The sequence below is a fragment of the Dermacentor albipictus genome, chromosome 1, assembly GCF_038994185.2.
Source record: "Dermacentor albipictus isolate Rhodes 1998 colony chromosome 1, USDA_Dalb.pri_finalv2, whole genome shotgun sequence".
Taxonomy (NCBI): Eukaryota; Metazoa; Arthropoda; class Arachnida; order Ixodida; family Ixodidae; genus Dermacentor; species Dermacentor albipictus.
This window is the reverse complement of record NC_091821.1, coordinates 139390356-139407913: the sequence shown is the minus strand read 5'-3', so window position 1 is coordinate 139407913 and position 17558 is coordinate 139390356. Positions and strand designations below refer to the sequence as shown.

At 43.8% G+C, this 17558-nt stretch overlaps 1 protein-coding gene across 1 annotated transcript in view; it reads left to right on the top strand.

The window, feature by feature from the left end:
- LOC139050273 (transforming growth factor beta regulator 1) overlaps nucleotides 1-14831 on the top strand; it is a 29318-nt gene extending 14487 nt beyond the window's left edge. The window contains exons 4-5 of the mRNA XM_070526483.1: nucleotides 616-823; nucleotides 14593-14831. Coding sequence (XP_070382584.1) covers nucleotides 616-805 — 190 coding nt within the window. The 3' untranslated portion in view covers nucleotides 806-823; nucleotides 14593-14831. The remainder of the gene's footprint in view (nucleotides 1-615; nucleotides 824-14592) is intronic.
- Nucleotides 14832-17558: the final 2727 nt, after the last annotated feature.

The window sequence follows — 17558 nt, the reverse complement described above, 5'->3', positions numbered from 1 at the left end:
ACCACACTTTCATATTAATGCTCTTATTATTATTTGCATGCTCCAGGCTTCTAAAAAAATCAGAATTTGTTGGCTCCAATTTGCTCCAGAATGAAGTTTTACCTGCTCTAAAAATTGTTACAGAATGACTTAAGGGATGGGCATTCATCACAAATGATGGGCATTCCCATCCCTTGTGATGAAACTACTGCTTTGTTAGTGCTTCTGTTGCTGATCTGTCTAGACTTTTTGAGTTGGGATAGTTGAAGTGCTTAACTATGGCCTAAATTTTTATTCAAATCTAATTTAGAGATGTTCATTCAGAGCTTCCTAGGCGTAAAAAATTATTCGCTTTGATAAAATGCAATAACTGTGATTTTATCAAATTTTTTATTTAACGTATTTTCTGTCTGTTTAAAAATTTATGGGTAAATTGCGGGTTTGCTGTAATATTATTTGTGGAAAAAGCAAAGGCGAGTGTATGTAATGCATTTGAAAGATCTTTTTCCTTTCTAACTTGGGAAAAGATTTCACTATTATCACTTACGAAGTAGAACCTGAAGGCATAGTAGTGCTCCTTAGTTCATCATAAATAGTAGTGCTCCTTAGTTCATCATAAAATGTTCTTCTTGACAGATGGGTGCGCTTTGAGGTATCACGCAGTGCAACTGATGAGACTGAGCGGCTGGACAGTGACCCCTACTTGAGCTATGCAGCCTTTCGACAGCTGTGCCTTCAGCCACGACTAGCTGCCATAGCTGCAGCATCTGAGCCCAGCCTGCCTGGAGGCGTAACCATCAAACAGGAGCCACTGGACATTGTGTAGGCACATCAAAAATACATAGTAAGTTTAATTTTTGTGGAGATGTTCATTAACGCTTCCTGTATGAAAGGACGAGTTGAGCTCGTCACGGCATACTTGCAAAAAAGGCGGAACTATAAGCCAAACTCGTCTGGTCCTGTTTTATTTTTCCTGCAGCTCTCAAGACGATTTGAGTTGCTCTTTGCTTGTTGTAAACAACACCAGATTATACAAGGCACCTGTTGAAGAGCAAGGTTGTTAACATAAACTTTTTTGTTTTGTTGTTTTGTCACCAGCCATCTATTTAAATAATAGGTGTTAATTTCGCAAGAATGTGAAACACATTTAACTGATTAATTGAAATTTAATGAAGTTACTTATTAAACATTATTCAGTTAATTTATTATGTTTTTCTTTATTTCTCATACTATTAATGTTCGCCTCTGAATATTCCAGCTCAAGGAATGGAATTGTGCCATCTGCCACAGGTGATTTTTTTAAATTATGTAGAACTCAAATATGATCACCCTGTGTTCAAGCTCACTCCTGTGAAAATTTGATATACATGTTGAGTGGTTGAAAGTACCCAACAGGGAGCGTCGATGGTGTCTTGCGTCACTGGCATTTCTCACACGCAGCTATGTATCTTCGAATGGAGTGAGGTAACCCTTCCCAAAAGAAGCAACGGCGGATCCGGTCGTATGTACGTGACACACCCAGGTGACCGGCAGTGGGGAGGTCATGAAGTTTGTGGAGAACAGCCGAGCGAAGGTGTTTAGGGATCACAAGGAGTAATGCAGGGCCATTGGGGTGAACGTTGTGGCGGTAGAGTACGCCATCTTGAACTGTGAATAAGCGAAGGGAACTCTCGGCAAGTGACGATCCCAGACGGTCAATGATGATACACAAGGACGGGTCACGGCGCTGCTCGTCGGCGACATGGAGCAGTGAAAAAACAGAGAGAACACAAGCGTCGGGGTCAGCATCAGGCATAGAGGTTGCGTCTTCGACTGGGTAGTGAGAGAGGCAATCTGCGTCCTGGTGTTGGCATCCCGACTTGTAAGTCACTGCGTAGGGGTATTCTTGTAGTCGGAGGGCCCAACGACCGAGCCGGCCAGTAGGATTCTTGAGCGGCAAAAGCCAACAGAGTGCATGATGGTCTGTCATTACTGAGAAGGGCTTGCTATACAAATGTGGGCAGAACTTTGAAACAGTCCAGACAAGAGCAAGACATTTGCGCTCGGTAATAGAATAGTTGCGCTCTGCAGGTGTCGGGAGCCGGCTAGCGTAGGCTATAACATGGTCATGTCCGTGTTGGCGTTGCGTTAAGACGGCGCCGATCCCATAACCACTGGCATCGGTTCAGACCTCTGTAGGTGTGGACAGGTCAAAGTGGGCCAAGACCGGTGGATTGGTGAGAATCGTGATAAGGCATGAAAATGCGGCAGCCTGAGGGGAACCCCATGTAAAAGGCACATCTTTCTTCAGAAGTTCAGTGAGTGGTCAAGCGATTGCTGCGAAATCTTTCACGAGCCGTCAGAAATAAGAACAGAGCCCCACAAAACTCCGGATGTCTTTGACAGACTGAGTTACAGAAAAAGCCGTTGCTGCTCGAACCTTCTCTGGGTCGGGTTGCACTCCAGAAGCATCAACGAGATGGCCTAGCATTGTAATCTGTTGGTGCCCGAAGTGGCACTTCGATGAGTTTAATTGGAGCCCAGCCTTGCGGAAGACATCAAGGATAGCTGCGACGTGCTCAAGGTGCGCCTCAAATGTAGGAGAAAACACAAAGACGTCGTTGAGGTATTAAAGGCAAGTTGACCATTTGAAACCTTGAAGCAGAGAGTCGATCATCCGTTCGAACGTGGCGGGGGCATTGCATGAACCGAAAGGCATAACCCTGAATTGGTAGAGGCCATCTGGAGTGACGAAAGCGGTCTTTTCTTGGTCTTGCTCATCGACGGAAACCTCCCAATAACCAGATCGAAGGTCAATGGACGAAAAGTATTTGGCACCGTGAAGACAATCAAGAGCGACGTCGATTCATGGTAAAGGGTAAACGTCCTTTTTAGTAATTTGGTTTAGGTGGCGGTAATCGACGCAGAAACGCCACGTGCCATCTTTCTTTTTGACGAGCACGACCGGCGACACCCAAGGACTCGATGAAGGCTAAACAATGCCTCTGGCGAGCGACTTGTTTACTTCCTGCTGAATAACTTCCTGCTCTGCCGTGGACACGTGTTATGGTTGGCGGCGAATGGGAACAGCATCACCAGTGTTTATCTGATGCTTAACAAGGGACGTCTACAGCGAGGCGAGTAACGGCGTGGGTTGGCATATGGGCGAGGAGACGGGGAAAAGGAGCTCGAATACGGTGACGTTCAGGAGGTGTGGCAGTGGTGAGCGACGTGGCCAACGCGGAGGCAACTGAAGCAAATGGGCTTGTCGTCCGGAGTTTTCCACTCGGCAGGGTTACGGTATCAGGGAGGGGAATACAGATTGTCGTGAGGCGTGGCAGTCGGCACTGGTCACGCGTCAGGTCGGGAGACAGAACAGGCAGCAGGAAAACCTAGGTTTGCAAATTCTTGCCGCACAACTGCCTAAATGAGAGAGATCGCTGGGGCTGGTTGGTCAATGGTGGGGTCAAGGGGGCATTGATGGAACGGCGCAGGACTTGTGGCCTGGAGCTCGCAGCGAACAATACGTGTGACGTGCTCATTTAAAGGTGGTGAAGCAGTAAGGTCGATGCAAGATGACGTTGCAGCCGTGTTAGGGAGCAGGGAGAACTGTGGAATGACGCGGCAGCTTTTCCCCAGCTCAAAGTGGCGGCATTCCTTGACAATGACGTCGATGGTGGACACATTGTTCAAGACCAACAAGTTGAATGCGTCGTCCGCGATGCCTTTGAGTACGTGGCCGACTTTGTCTACTCTGGCCATTTTCTCGTCAACTTTCCGGCAAAGAGCAAGCACGGCTTGTATGTATGAGACGTACGATTCAGTAGAAGACTGAACTTCGGTAGCAAGTGCTTTTCTAGCAGCCAACTGCCGACCGGTGGGATTTCCAAAGAGGTCGCTGAGCTTCTCCTTGAAAGCATCCCAGCTAGACATCTCATCTTCGTGTGTCCGGAACCAGACACAAGGAGTTCCACCCAAGTAGAATAGGACATTCGCTAGCATAATGGTAGGGTCCCAGCGGTTGTTTCGGCTAACACGCTCATACAGGCTGAGCCAGTCTTTGGCGTCGACATTATCTTGGCCGGAGAATACGCCAGGATCGTGGGGATTGGTAGCCGTAACGTACGCTGTTGTCGGGGTCACAGGAGTAGGAGGAGACGAGACGTCGTCATCGGGAGCCATGGCAGAAAGCAGGATGGTACGGAGCTTTGTGGCAAGGATGGGGAGCGGCACCCTCCACCAAATTTTACACGAACAAAAGATTAAAGCTGGAGACTATTTACAAAATGTATTTACAAGGGATAATGCAGCACTGGCCAGTTCAGCCGACAGCTCGAGAGCCAGAGAGCGTTCTTCCTCCTCTTTTCTCAAGTGATGGTGCCCGCGCACCTCGTTCAAACAATCAAATACCGCACACGTGTAGCAATATTGTGCGCATCTTTCATTTTGTGTTTTTGGTGGTGCACAAGCTTCTAGCTTGAGTTTGACAAATCGGGGTGTTTTCTTCTAATTACGCCACACAGCCACTTGGACACTTCCATGTAAGTATGCTAGTTAACTTTCTGAACTTGTACAGATTTAAAATTAAGGAGCACTTTGATGTCAAAAAATTTTCTGAGAGGGAAATGAACTTGATGGACAGAGGTTGGTCTTTGACGTGTGCCATTGTAAAACCGATGGAGACGGATACAGAGGCTGAAAATAAAGCAATACAATAAGCAGGCAAAGCTTTATGCAAGTACCCTACTTGGCCAACTGATGGAGACCATTGGTGTAGTGTGTGCACCTTGTGGCATACGTCGTTATCAGCTTCCTTTCCGCTTGATTATAAGGTTCTTCACACATGTATTCCAGTCTGAATAACTCATACATCAAAGACAGCGAAGCTGTATAAGGTAGTTCTAACATCTTTCTAAAGGCCTAAGGGTCTGGTTTGCCATTGGCTAAAATCTACCAAAGACTTTGCAAGTGCTTCACTGTTCCTTTGCCATACCTGAATCATTTCAAGTTCTTCATTACATTTGAGCCCAGCCTTTTAGTCTCCACTATAGCCAACGCATGTGCCTGTATTCTACATCTGCTCTACTGATGCTGGCTGTGCATTCCGCCAGCCTGGTCATAAGGCTGCTTTGGGGCTGCGTTGCTGACTGTCCTTAGTGAGCCAGCTGTTGCCTACACCAGGAGTGGCAGAGTATGACAGCACCTTAACCGACACCGGCATTTGGCTGCATCTTCTCACCATCACGCTGGTCAAACAGCCACTTCGGGGCACTGACAGAGGCTGAATTGCTGGCTCTTCTTTAAGTGACATTTGATACTGACCACATCACCACACGAAAAGCATTGCAGAACTCCCCTTAAGAGCTTTGCTATTTATTCTCATTACTTTTTGGTCATCTCTAATATCTGTGCTGCTTTCTGAAGGCAGTGCAGCACTGGCCTGAACATGTGTACGCCACGCACTGACTTTTGCGTTGTACATATACCACTCACTGGGGCTTCCCAAACTGTGTGGCCTTGGGGAACCCCATCAACCTTCTCAGACTGTACTGTACAATGCACTCCTTGCTCCCCTTTTTCCCACCAATATGCTTATCCGTATCTTCACACTTAATGTTGGAATGAATGAACCAAATGACTGCACACATTATATTAGACAAAAATAAGAGCAAAAGAAGTGTGCGCAAATTATCAGGACTGTGCAAATATTCAATACTTTGAATATTAATCAATTAATTTTGGCTATTTGATTTGTACTCGATTCGAGAATTCACTATTCGAAATTGTTGAATATTCATTTCTGTTGGAATATAAAGGGTAACACTTATTGGAGTCTTTGGAGATAAAGACCATTGCATCAGGGGCATTTCCGAATGATTCTGTTGCAGGACAGCAGCGGATGCTGCCAAAAATCACCAGTTCTTCAGCGAATGTTTGGAGCAGCCAACTTCTTTTCAATAACTTCCAGTCATTCAATAAGAATGCCTTGCCTTAATGTAGCTATAAGCTTGTCCCGGCTGTCTCTCTTTAAATGTATACTGCAGTAGTAATATTGATCGCTCTTTCTACAAACATGACATTTTATATGCGTGGCAACGTGATATATGATATATCTGAAAGAAGTTGTTTATCATATACAAGCTCCTCAGTTGACTATTTGTCCAGTTGTGGACAGCATTACATGCAGGTATCAAAATGGAAACAAGCCTTTTTTTACCATGTGTGCTGCACACAAACTTTATATTCCACTTTGTTTGAAACAAGTGGGGGTGTGCAAATAGTAATTTTTGATACCAAACCAAATGTAAGTCAAACAGTACCAGAAGTGAATCAAATCAAATATTGCATAGTTTTCACATAAACATTGGTTGTTGTCTTCATCAATATTATAAAAAAATGTTCATCTCCTACTGTTCATAATGTTTGCAAGTTTCTGTCAGAACATTGCACATTATGAAGTGTTGTTTACTAGAAGTCCAACTGGAAGCATTCAGAACAAATCAGAACAAGTAGAATTTGTTTGCATACATACCACTTTTTGGAAAGTGCAAAAGATCGCAGCTTAGAAGGAAAATTGGGATTCTTGAGCAGTGTATAGCGTGCTCCACTACACAACTTCTTGTGTTTATGTATTCTACTGTGGCCACCAGGATGAAATTTGTAGCACTTTTTGCTCCAGTTATGTTTGTTTTGGCTTGCTTGAGGATTTGAACTATTCAGTAACCTTCCATAAAATATCCTTATACTATACGGATACCACCTATTCAATTCCAAGACAATATCGAATAGGCCAATATCTGATTTTTTTATTTAAAGGTTTCAAGTATTCATGCACCCATAAAATTTAGAAAATGTTCACTGTTCAATTAGATATTTGAAGGCTATATCAAAGGTCACCTGGCCACAGTGGGACAGTGGTGCGCCTTGCACATATCAAATTTCTTGTCTTTATATTCCTGAAAAGGTGGAAATGAACGCAGCACGAAAGCAAACTAGCCTTTATAGACATGTACTGTGCCACCGTCAAAGTACATACCTGTACTCTGAATTGTAGTCTATGTCATCAGAGTACTCAGTTTATGTCATCAGGGTACCATCAATTGTAGTCTGTATCATCAGAGTGCCTGTACTTTCCAAATCGGGCGTTGATCGCTCTGAGCAATCAGAAAGACCAGAGAAGAATAAAAACAATCTTAAATACAGACAGCTGAAGCTAACTGTCATCGTCACAATGCAGCAAGGAAAGCCCAACTGAAGGAGGACTCTTGACAAGGGTTCTGAGGGTACCATTTACATTGTTGGAGAATTTTGAAGTTTTACACTTATGGAGAGATTGGTCTGCATTCTGGCCAAATTTGATGTGAATTCATAATCTGCAATACAGTCGAACCCGGCTATATCGAACTCGCAAAAAAACGCCTATCAGTTCGATATAGAGCATAATTCGATATAAGCCTGCTAAATAATTGGATGCCATAAAAGCACATACCATTTATGAAATCACTTTATTGATGAAACTAGCTTCGTTTCGCACGAAATAGACCTGCATTTTCTTCTGCTTGGGCAATTTCGCTGCGTGCGAGGCACGCACTTCCCCACGTTGTCTAAGGAGTCGGAGCAGCTGAGGCCGCAACATTCCGCCTTCGCGCAGAAGCACCGGACTAGTGCGAGCGCACCAATCGCTTCGGAGGATGTGGGCCAAAGATGGTCGTTGCTTTCCTCGTTGTGCCCATTTTCACTTGTGCTCGGCACGATGCCGGCAATGTAGTCTTTGTTTCCGGGCTCTCCTGTGGTCGCAACACCATCATTTGCGCTCACAAACTCGTCCACCGTTGATTTGTCAACAGCTTCCGGAAATTCTGACACCTCGCTCCAAACTTCGGCAACGACAACGGCTTCATCGCATTAATCAGAATTTACAGTCATCACCGAGCACGCGGAAGTCGGTACGGCTTAAGCAATTTCGGATGAACCACTCGTACACGGCCGCGCGTACGCGTTGGGCGCCACAGGCACCGGGTCGTGAGTTCAGCCGCTTTAGCCCTAATCTCCCCCTTATTCTTCAAGATCGTGCTGAGAGTGCTCCTCGAAATCTTGCACGCTGCGGGGACATCCGACTTGTCACCGCGTTCGACCCGGTTTATTATTTCGAGCTTCACGATGAAAGGCGAATTCTGCCGCCTCATCACGCCAACACTGCGGGAGAACGCGCACACAATGAATCAGATAAGCAGCGAGACAACTAGCACTTTCGCCACCTTGCACGACGAGGGCACAAGAGCCTCTGATTGGCTGTCGGAGCAAGCGCTGCGGGCGGACGGGCCAGGATCATTTTTTGTAGGGTGGTGTCGGCGGCTCCGAGGTAGCGCAGTCACGTAGGGAGAGCGGTTGGATGGAGCCGCGCCGCCGGGTTTTCCCTTCACCGCGAGGGAAAGCCAACTTCCGGGGGCACTTTTCGCCGTTTGACGTTCGATATATAGGGAGTCGCTACTAGTTTTGTTCGATGTATGCGTAATTTTTGCTATATATACTCATTGTAACTATACCGTGTCCAGAAATTGTTCGATATATGGAATAATTCGATGTAAACGGGTTCGATATAGTCGGGTTCGACTGTAGTAATAAGCAAGTTTAGAATCTTTCAACATTGTTTTTCTCTTTTACAACGTAAGCTGTGATGAGCTCATTCTGATAGCTGTTTCGGTATGCAATAGTGTCCGCCGCCGGTGCCCGGTGTTCATCGCAGTTATGGCCGGGAATAGGGGAAAAAAAATTTCACACCGAAATCAAATGCGAGCCCACTGTGCAGGAGTCAGCTAGCTACTCTACCTCTGAGCCATGCCAGTGCTTGCTAGCTTGCAGTGGAGAAATGGCCTATAAATACATCCTAGTGTGTCAGGAGGCACGCAATGTGACATGTGCGCTGCATAGCATCGATACGTGCTCACTTTGCATTGCAGTTGCATGTTATTGCACCAGGGTGCACGCCATGTAGCAGTGCACAGGTAGCGCTACAAGGTAGTTCGAGAAGGTTTGATAAAGAAAAGGAAGTGTAGGAGATGTATACAGAAATGCTAGAAAAAATCGTGTTGTTATTGTTATTAATATTATTAAAATATTATTGCACCAGGTTGCACACCATGCTGCAGTTGCATAGTTAGTGGTACAAGGTCAAGTTAGAGAAGTCCCGAGGAAGAAAAAGGCGATTATGGAGATGTGTAAATATTCCTGTAATGAAAACACGTATGGCATACCTGATTAAATCAAGCAAGCTAGGTGACTCTTTGTTGCCGCATTTGTTTCAAAGGAGATGGCAATAAATTCTCATTAACATTGTCACCATCTTCATTAGCATCTTAGCATGCCGCTTTGTCAAGCGATGTGAGATGCGTGCCACGTAGTGTCGTTACATGCACACTTTGTATGGCAGTTGCTTATTATTACATCAGGCAGCATGCCATGTAGCAGTTGCATAGGTAGTTGTACAAGGTAGAGAGATTTGAGGAAGAAAATGGGGATTAAGATGTATAAAAAATCACCCACCGTTGTTGCTCAGTGGCTATGGTGTTGGGCTGCTGAGCACGAGGTCGCGGGATCGAATCCCGGCACTGGCGGCCGCATTTCGATGGGGCCGAAATGCGAAAACACCCGTGTGCTTTGATTTAGGCGCAGGTTAAAGAACCCCAGGTAGTCAAAATTTCCGGAGTCCTCCACTACGGCGTGCCTCATAATCAAAAAGTGGTTTTGGCACGTAAAATCCCATAAATATTTATTTAAAAATCCTTAAATAAAAAACATGTATAGCGTAACTGGTTAAATCGATCAGGCTAGGTGACTGTTTGTCACTGTCTCGTTTCAAAGGGAATGCCATTAAATTATTATTATTATCATCATCATCATAGCATCGTATCATGCCATATCACGCGATGTGACATGCACGCCGTTTAGTACCGATACGTGCAAACTTTACATTGCAGTTGCGTTATCTTCCACCAGGTGTCCCGACATGTAGCAGTTGCATGTGGCATTTGCATGCTGCATGTAGCTGGACCTGGTTAACTCAAGAAGGCTAGGCGACTATTTGTCACTACCCCGTTTCGAAGGGGATGCCATTAAACAAACCACCACCACCATCATCATCAACAACAACAGCAACAACAGTATCATATCATGCCACAGGTTTGTGACAGGGTTGTGACATGTGACATGGTACTCGTTATGGTGCCTTCTCACAAGGTACGAACCACTGCTGTAGAAGTGAATCGTAGAGCTACTCGTGCGGCTGCAGCCAGGCAACGTCGGGTTCAGCAGACCTCTGTGCAGAGAGTAGCATGAGCCGCTGCTCGCTGTCGATGCAGGGCAGACAGTTCAGATCATTCTCGTGAAAACGACGGGAAGAGACTTTGCCGCAAAGACCTTGTAGTGCATGGTGCTGAAAACGGAGCTCATATGGAGCCACTCACTGTGACTGTGCTGCGTGTGCCGCACAGGCCTCTGATTTTTTTTCTATTTTGGGCCGTTTTCGCTGTTTGGGCACAAAAATTCTTGCATTTGGTGTGACTCAGTCTCAGCCAAATTTCGCATGCTCTTGCAAAAACATTTGCAGAATGATAATATCTAGATTTTGTCATTTGCAGCAAGCCTTGGTTATGTGCCTTTGAGGAAACCACTCATAAACACCTTGTGACTGGCACAGTATAGCCTATGTCGCTTTTGTGCCATACTCTTGTAAGGGCCGCACATTTTTTTTTCTAGAATCTTGGCTGGGTGCGGCCCTTACACAAATCAGGCTGATGACAACCTGCTAAAGGTTCGTATTGTTTTTGAAGCTGTAGCAGAGGTTAAGAGAGGCACAAATGACATAACGCTGCAATGAGCGACCTCAGATGCCAGCCCAACGTCCCTGGCCAGCGTTGGCCCAAACAGGGCTCCCTTCTCTAGAGGCTAAATGCCACCGATCTGACTGGAAACACTGAAAATACAGCTAAGACAACGTGGCACTAAATAAAAATAATGGCTCAGTGGTGCCGGCCTGAGCAATGTTGACAGACAAGCAGCTAGCATCATCTGGTAGCAGCGGAACTAACTTTGCTTTCTAGTGAGACGTTTTGCTTTAAAAAAAAAAAAATTTGACCTTCAACGCGCGCGCGGCGCTTGCACAAGGGTAGCCCTTATACCAGTATACAGGGTGTCCCAGCTAACTTTAACCAGAGTTTAAAAATATGCTGATGCGCTCTAAGATGATGCGACCAAATGCATGTTGCTCACTTTTGTATGTAGTGTGTCACGCAATTTTTGTTTTGCTTAATTAGATAATTAGTCAAAATTAACCATCTTCTGAAGCAATGAAGCTAGGAAAAAAATTCCAATTAGAAAGTTGTGGAGCGGTTTGCAAAACGTCCGAATAAGCAGCTTGTCTTTCTATCTATTAAGTATTGGTGTTTTTCCGCTCGCTGCAGAGGCCCACGAAATAAAAGAAAGATACCATGTGACATGTCCGCTTGTGCACCATGATTGCAGTGCTGCCATGCACTTCGTGTGCAAAGAACATAGCATTTAGCCAGCTGTGCTGCCACTGCGCCTGCTTATCGCTATCATGAACCGCTGCGAGAGAAGCACATTTGTGGCATAAATCGCACAGCCAATGCCTGCATCACTGCCCCGTCGCCTTTTGAGCAGCATCACACCCTGTTAGATGCTATGTTTGTTTGTATGAGAAACATTTGAAAGCACTGCAATCACGACGCGCAAGCATGCATGTCACGTAGCATTTTTTTGCATTTCACAGGCATCAGCAATAAGCGGAAAAACACTAATACTTAATAAATAGAAAAATTAGAAACTGTTTAATCGGACATTTTGCAAAGTGTTCTACAATTTTCTAATTGAAATTTCTTGCTAACTTCGTTGCTTCAGAAGTTGCTTAATTAATCTTGACTATGTAAGTAAGCAGAATACAAGAAATAGCGTGACTTATTACATACAATAGTCGGCAACATGCATTTGGTTGCGTCATCTTAGAGTGCATCGGAATATTTTTTAACTCTGGCTAAAGTTAGCTGGGATGCCCTGTATACAGTAAACCCGCTTTAGCTAACTCATCAGTGTTCCCGATAATGATAGTCAAGGTCAAATTTTTCTTTAAATAATGAAGAGAAAGTAATCTTTTAGCTTATTTGCAATTAATTGTTTATAAGAGGTAATAAAGGCATTTTATAGCACTCTCCTTGGCCTTATGTGAAGCCTCAACCTTGCACAAGAAACAGTACTTTTCAAAATTCCAGAGGGCACAGGAAAATACCCAAATAAGATATTGAGAAACTAAAGACATTAAAACATAGCAGACATATTTAAAGAAAATAATAAACTTTATATTTCTACACGCATGTGACATTTGATTGTTTGAACGAGGCGCATGGGCACCATCACTCGAGAAAAGAGGAGGAAGTACGAAGTGGGCTTGCGCTATGAATCTGACCGATCAGTGCTGCAACCGCTGTTGTAAATATAACCTGTAAATAGTTGCTCATCTTACTGACTTGTCCTTTGCATAAAAATATTGTGCATCAACTTCATCCAGTTAGCTCTAATATTAACGAAAATGGTTGTCTGAGGAGCATCTCTCCTAAAGGGCCTCCAAACAAGCTCTGACATTTTTTTGCACATTTCAAACAAACAGACACATCGTGTAGAAAATGCCGTGACCAACAATGTTGGTGAATGCAGTAGCACTACGCACCGTGAGAATGTCACAAACTTAAAAAAACAATCCTGTGCTTTTTCTTCTTGCTTTTCCGGTGCCTCTTTGGCACATTGTGATGTCAACAGGGTGCTCCACATGACGTCGGCATGGTAAAAGCTGTGAATTGGTCAATTTTTTAGAGGTGACAGTGCCAACATGATGAGAGCCGATTGTGTGTCCCAAGAAGGGGGGGTCTATTGTGAGTCATCAAGCCTTTTATGAGGGTTTCATTCAGTCTGCTTCAGGTGAAGAGTGATTGGGGGCATACAATGGAGGAGTCTTTTTTGTGATCTGATGCAAGGAAAATTGTGATCCATCTGAATTGTAGCATGAAGCTACAAAGGAAATCCATGCAGGTTTCTCAGAAACAGACTTGCATTTGAAGAAAAACAAAGTGAGGCTTTGTTTATGAGAAATCCAGATAAGTTCTTTTGTAGCTTCGTGCTACAATTCAAGTGGGTGACAGTTTCTCCATTTCATGCACTTTCCTCCGCCTTACGGGCTTCCACAGAACTGATTTGCCATGTTCAGTGTCCCAGTGCCTCACATTGTTTATTCATTTGCCCTCGCTTTGTTATCTGCTAGCCTCCCGGTTAGCTCAGATGGCAGAGCGACCACGTGGAAAAGGCGTTGGTCTCTGGTTCGAATCCCAGACCAGAGTGAGTTTTTCTTCAACCGCGAGACTTTGTTTCTGAGAAACCTGTAGGGGTTTCCTTTGTAGCTTCGCGCTACAGTTCAGATGGATGACAATTTTTCCCTTTCGTGTTCTTGTTGCTGCGGTTGTATTCTCAAGCTGTATCGTGTCTGCTTGTAATTGTTGGTTACCATCATTTTGCACTGTTTACTCACTGATGCAATAGTCCTAACAGGGCTTCAGTATACAAATGTAAATAAATAAGTAGCTTTCTGTGATAGACAGTGCATATTGAGTTTGTTACTGTGACAAAATTACAAGCAATTTCTTGCAGCCATTATTGAAACATAAATCTGGATAGAGCTTTTCCTTTGAACTCAGAGTACGTACATGCATTTCCAGGGTTGCTTTTTTTTTTATCTAGTTCTTATCAGAAATATGCAAAAAAAACGTTTTCTGTTTAAGCATAATAGTAAAATATCTTTGGCTGTTTACTCAATGTTATTGGTGAACCACACAAAGCTTGTTGTCTTTTTTGTGTGTGTATCATTTTAAGCCAGCATAAAGTAGAGCAATATTGTTATGTATCAGCCTATTTTTTGAGCCTCCAAATGATTCTTCATCATAATTATCTGTGTGCCACCAAAGTCGGGTTTTGTGTTAGAATATAGTTTAAAGTAATGCCAGGAAAGTTGCAGGTGCTTGAAGTAATTTGCTAATTACCCTTGCCCTGTTGCAGTGAGTAGATCCCTTTCAAGAGATTAGCCTGTATTGGAGCCCTGCATTAGAGCAGTGTGTAGTCATTTATTTTCCCGTCACTGTGAAAGTTGTTTTCTCTTATGATGCTTTTATGTGCTCTTGTGACCTTCTGTGATCTTCTGTGATCTTCTGCAGTGTTGGTGGTCCAGAATACTAAGCAGTTGCATTCCACTAAAATTTTGTGGGATATAAGTTATTCTGCTGACATGGTACATTTCTGTCATCTGTGATCATTGCATCAAACTGACAGGATGAGGCTTACCTGTCTGAAACACTAAAAAGCAGTCATTGAGAGGCAGAATTCGTCCAAAAAATGGATTGGATTAGATATTTCTGTTTCGAGGCCTTTGGCACAGAATAGTGAAGTATATAGTGAAGTGAATGAATAGTGAAGTGAATAGTGAAGTGAAGCACTTCCACTTCCATGGAACTTCAGTGTTTCTTTGTTTTTGTTTTTTTTACAACTTCTACTAATGTACTATTTGCATACATTGAACAGACTTGCAGGCTCTCCGAGATGGGAAGGCACTGCTTGACCAGGCATGAAATCCACAGCATGTGCTCACCAACAGAAGACAGCTGCCAGAACTGCATCACAACAAAGACAGCAAATGTCGACATCAAGCTGAACATCGCGGCGGAGGCCATGTCTGTGAAGTGCGGCCAGCTAGCTGGATGGTATTTAGAGTACTGTTTAATAAAATATATGGCACTGTTGCCAGCTGTATTGTGTTTAAAGTCGTTGCTGTTAACTGATTATCTTGCTACACACACACAATCTTGGTAATGATCATGGCTGCATATCTTAAGATTTGCAGGCTACATTAGAGGCACCCGCCGTGGTTGCTCAGTGGCTATGGTGTTGGGCTGCTGAGCACGAGGTCGCGGGATCGAATCCTGGCCATGGCGGCCGCATTTGGATGGGGACAAAATGCGAAAACACCGGTGTACTTAGATTTATGTGCACGTTAAAGTACCCCATATGGTCAAAATTTCTAGAGTCCTCCACTACAGCATGCCTCATAATCAGAAAGTGGTTTTGGCACGTAAAACCCCATAATTTAATTTTAATTTTACATTAGAAGCAAAGGCAGGAAACTTAATTGTGTAAAAGTTAAGTAGAATGACCCAAAAGTTAGCCTCTTAGAAAGGACATTGAGGCCTGGCTTGGAAAGTAAGCATTATTTACTACTAACTCGGGATTTGATTATTCTGTTTTTGGAGTACCACTTCATGGCCAGGGTGGTGGATGAGTGATGAACTTGCAAGTTTTAAAAATGATTTGAGGGACCCTAAAAGATGTACAGCATGAAAGTGGTATATGCAAGCACTTACAATGCACTGTTCAAAAAACTCCCAGAAATGTTTTTGGAACAGGTGAACTAATTGCAGAATTACGTTCTGAAGCGATTGAAGCAGCAGTGTTCTTGCCACTGCGTTCTCCCAGTTTCCTGTAGCCTTCTCTCTTCTATATTACATTTTTTTAGCACTTCCCACGCATGCTTGTGACATGCAGTGGCTGCGAGTTCCTATGACAACTTTTGGGTAAAGCTTACCTTTATAGTGGAAATGCAGGGGAGCTTGAAGGAAATAGGGCTAGTACTTTGTGCAACACTGGCTGGTCCTAGTGCAGGAAAAGGCACTAAGGGACATTACAGACAAATATTAAATCAGCGTAGGTTAGATTACTCTCTTTACACCTTTTTCAACATTTTTTTCATGCCAGGCGATGACTTAGTGGCAGAGAAAACTGCAACTGAAGGTGCCTCACAAATCTTCCACAGTTCAAATTGTCTGACTAACGGAGTCCCATAGGCGCCCTAAGCTGTGCTGGCAGTCTTGGAGGTAATGCTCTGCTGGATGCTACTGCCTGCTCCAAGTCAGAGTCCCACTTGGAGAAGGCACGAAGTTCCTGCAAATATAGCCATCAGAATCGTGTGAATACATCAGCTCTGTGGGAAAATCCAGTAAAATTGGCAAACTGCATTTTCTTTTACATTGAAATGCAAGAAAACCTTTTCGTTGTAATATTTTCACCATAATTTGCTAAATATAGAGTGTGTGTTATACATGCATGCATGCATACGTGTCTTTATTATGTGCCCAGAACAGCACTAGGGTTACATTATGGTACACAGTAAAAGTGGTACAATAGCATGTCAGTGACATCTCAATAAATGCGCACACATAGATACAGACAAAACAACTACCTAAAAGATGTATACTTGTGTGTGTGCGTGTGTGTGTGTGTGTGTAGCAGTAAGCATAGGCATTTAGACAATCTCCGAGACATCTTCAAAACTGCAGAGCCCAAAAAGAAATTGATGTAAGCGAAAGATTATTGCTAGTATTTGTATTCACTGCAAAGGCAAGCCTTTCATTTGCTTGTGGTGAGCGAAGAGCTCAAAATGTTGTGTCAGCCTCGCTGGAACGCAGAATTTCATGCCACATAGTAACCAACGTGTGTCAATAGTTCCTTGAATTTTATATTGTGGGAATCAGTATCATATATATTCACCCTGGGGATGCCAATCATTACCCACGTTTACATCATTTTCTTGCTTATGAAAGCTCTATTTTCTGTAAAAGTGATGCTTTGGACACCCTAAAGTGCTGATCTGTCAGTTTAGCTTGACTTAAAGGGGCACTAAAGGCTAACACTAAGTCAACGTGGACTGTTCAAATACCATTCCAGAAACCTTGCAAAGCTTGTTTCGTGCCAAGAAAAAACATGATTTATGAGAAAATTGTCTCTGAAGGGTCTGAATACCTTTTTTAAAATTCAAATCTCCCTCCACCCACCCGGGGGAGTGGGGAAGTTGCCTATGCCACCACCACCCTTTGCTGCCATCGGTCAGTAAAATGGCGCTTGACAGACGGCGGTACCGAGCCATGACAGATAAAGTCAGAGCAGCAGATTCTCCGCTGCAGCTGCTTTTTGACCAAGTGATGTAGACTGATCGGGCATCCTGCGACATCACGTGGAAGTTGGATTCTCTTCTACTTGCAGTTTGTGCGAGTTTTGCAAGCCAGCAAAACTAGCGCAGCAATGCGTGATAACTACTGAAACGCGAAAGTGTGGGCAGTGCGGAGTCGAGAGAAAATGAAACTGTTTGACCGCCCGCATCGTTGTCAATGAGTTCTTTTGTCTAAACATGAAATAAAACTGGACAAGTAGCATTTTGCTTGTCTTATAATACAATACAAGGATGTTTTGTGCAACGAGTGGTTGAGTACTAGTGACAGAATTTAACTGAAAAGTGCTTTCATCATAGGGCAAGTACTTGAATTTCCCGGGGGAGTATCTAATTATGTCCTGCATTTACTTCAATTTCTCTATTATTAAGGTTCTGTTTGCGACAATATTGACGCCTTAGAGATTCTCAAGCACTAACCTATCACTTTAGCTTGACTTAATATTTGCCTTTAGTGTCGATTTAATACATTTCCTTTCAGTGTCCCTTT